This window comes from Penaeus monodon, chromosome 20 (genome assembly GCF_015228065.2).
Source record: "Penaeus monodon isolate SGIC_2016 chromosome 20, NSTDA_Pmon_1, whole genome shotgun sequence".
Taxonomy (NCBI): Eukaryota; Metazoa; Arthropoda; class Malacostraca; order Decapoda; family Penaeidae; genus Penaeus; species Penaeus monodon.
The window spans coordinates 25,505,852-25,506,704 of record NC_051405.1 but is presented as its reverse complement, the minus strand read 5'-3'; the positions used below and the strand labels follow the sequence as shown (position 1 = coordinate 25,506,704).

The 853-nt window shown below is 60.6% G+C and overlaps 1 protein-coding gene across 1 annotated transcript in view; it reads left to right on the top strand.

Moving 5' to 3' along the window:
* The window catches only part of LOC119585954, a gene marked incomplete in the record, with an annotated part of 41,291 nt that overhangs the window by 39,526 nt on the left and 912 nt on the right, over nt 1-853 (top strand). The window contains 1 exon segment of the mRNA XM_037934669.1: nt 278-853. Coding sequence (XP_037790597.1) covers nt 278-853 — 576 coding nt within the window.

The following is an 853-nucleotide window of genomic DNA, read 5'->3' as shown; positions in this document are numbered from 1 at the left end:
CGAGGCCGAAGAAGAGGAAGAAGAAAACATTAGTCAGGTACTTTTTTGAGTTTGTTTCAGAAGAACTTGATGAAAAGACATCTCTTCGAAAATTTATAAATGTAGCTTGTTTACATGTTAATGGCGGAAGACGCTGTTTACTTTTCCTTGTTATTTCCATCTATTTTCTTTCCTTTTTTGAGAGTAAAAGTCCGTGGAATACGGCCTTGCAGAGAACCAGCTCTGTATTTGACGCAGCTGGCCGTACTATAGCCGCGAATCCTGCTCTCGCCCGCAGATTCAAGCCGATGCCGGAGATCGACCTCGACACCGTGGTGGAGGAGAAGTCGGAGTTCGACGCCGAGGTCACGGCCTCCGACCTCCTGACGACCCCCGAGGAGTTCGTGGTGCCCGAGGACAACACCCCCGCGTCCTTTAGGGCTTATCGCTACATGGGCGTGGTGCACGGCAGCGCCCCGCCCGCGCCGCCCGCGCTGAGGGCGTCCCCCATGAGAAGCCCCCGCGCCAGCGCCGCCCTCGACCATCTGGCAGAGGAGTCCGCGGACGGCGACATGACCATGGAGGTGCGGGAGGGCTGCATCATCATGACGGACTGCTCGGAGGAGCCGGGCGCGGACGGGCGCTCGGAGGAGTCGCTGGCGGGCAAGGACGCCGGGGCGGGCGAGGGGGTCGGCGGCGAGGTGGTGGGCAGCAGCGGGAGCAGTGACAGTGACACGGCGGCCTGCTTCTCCCTCTCGCCCAAGCAGGTGACCAAGTCCCCGACGGCGGTGCACCTCGCCCTCAAGAAGCTCGACGGCGTGATGAAGAGGCGCCACTCCAGCCCAGTCAAGGTCAACCTGGCCAAGAGCAGGCT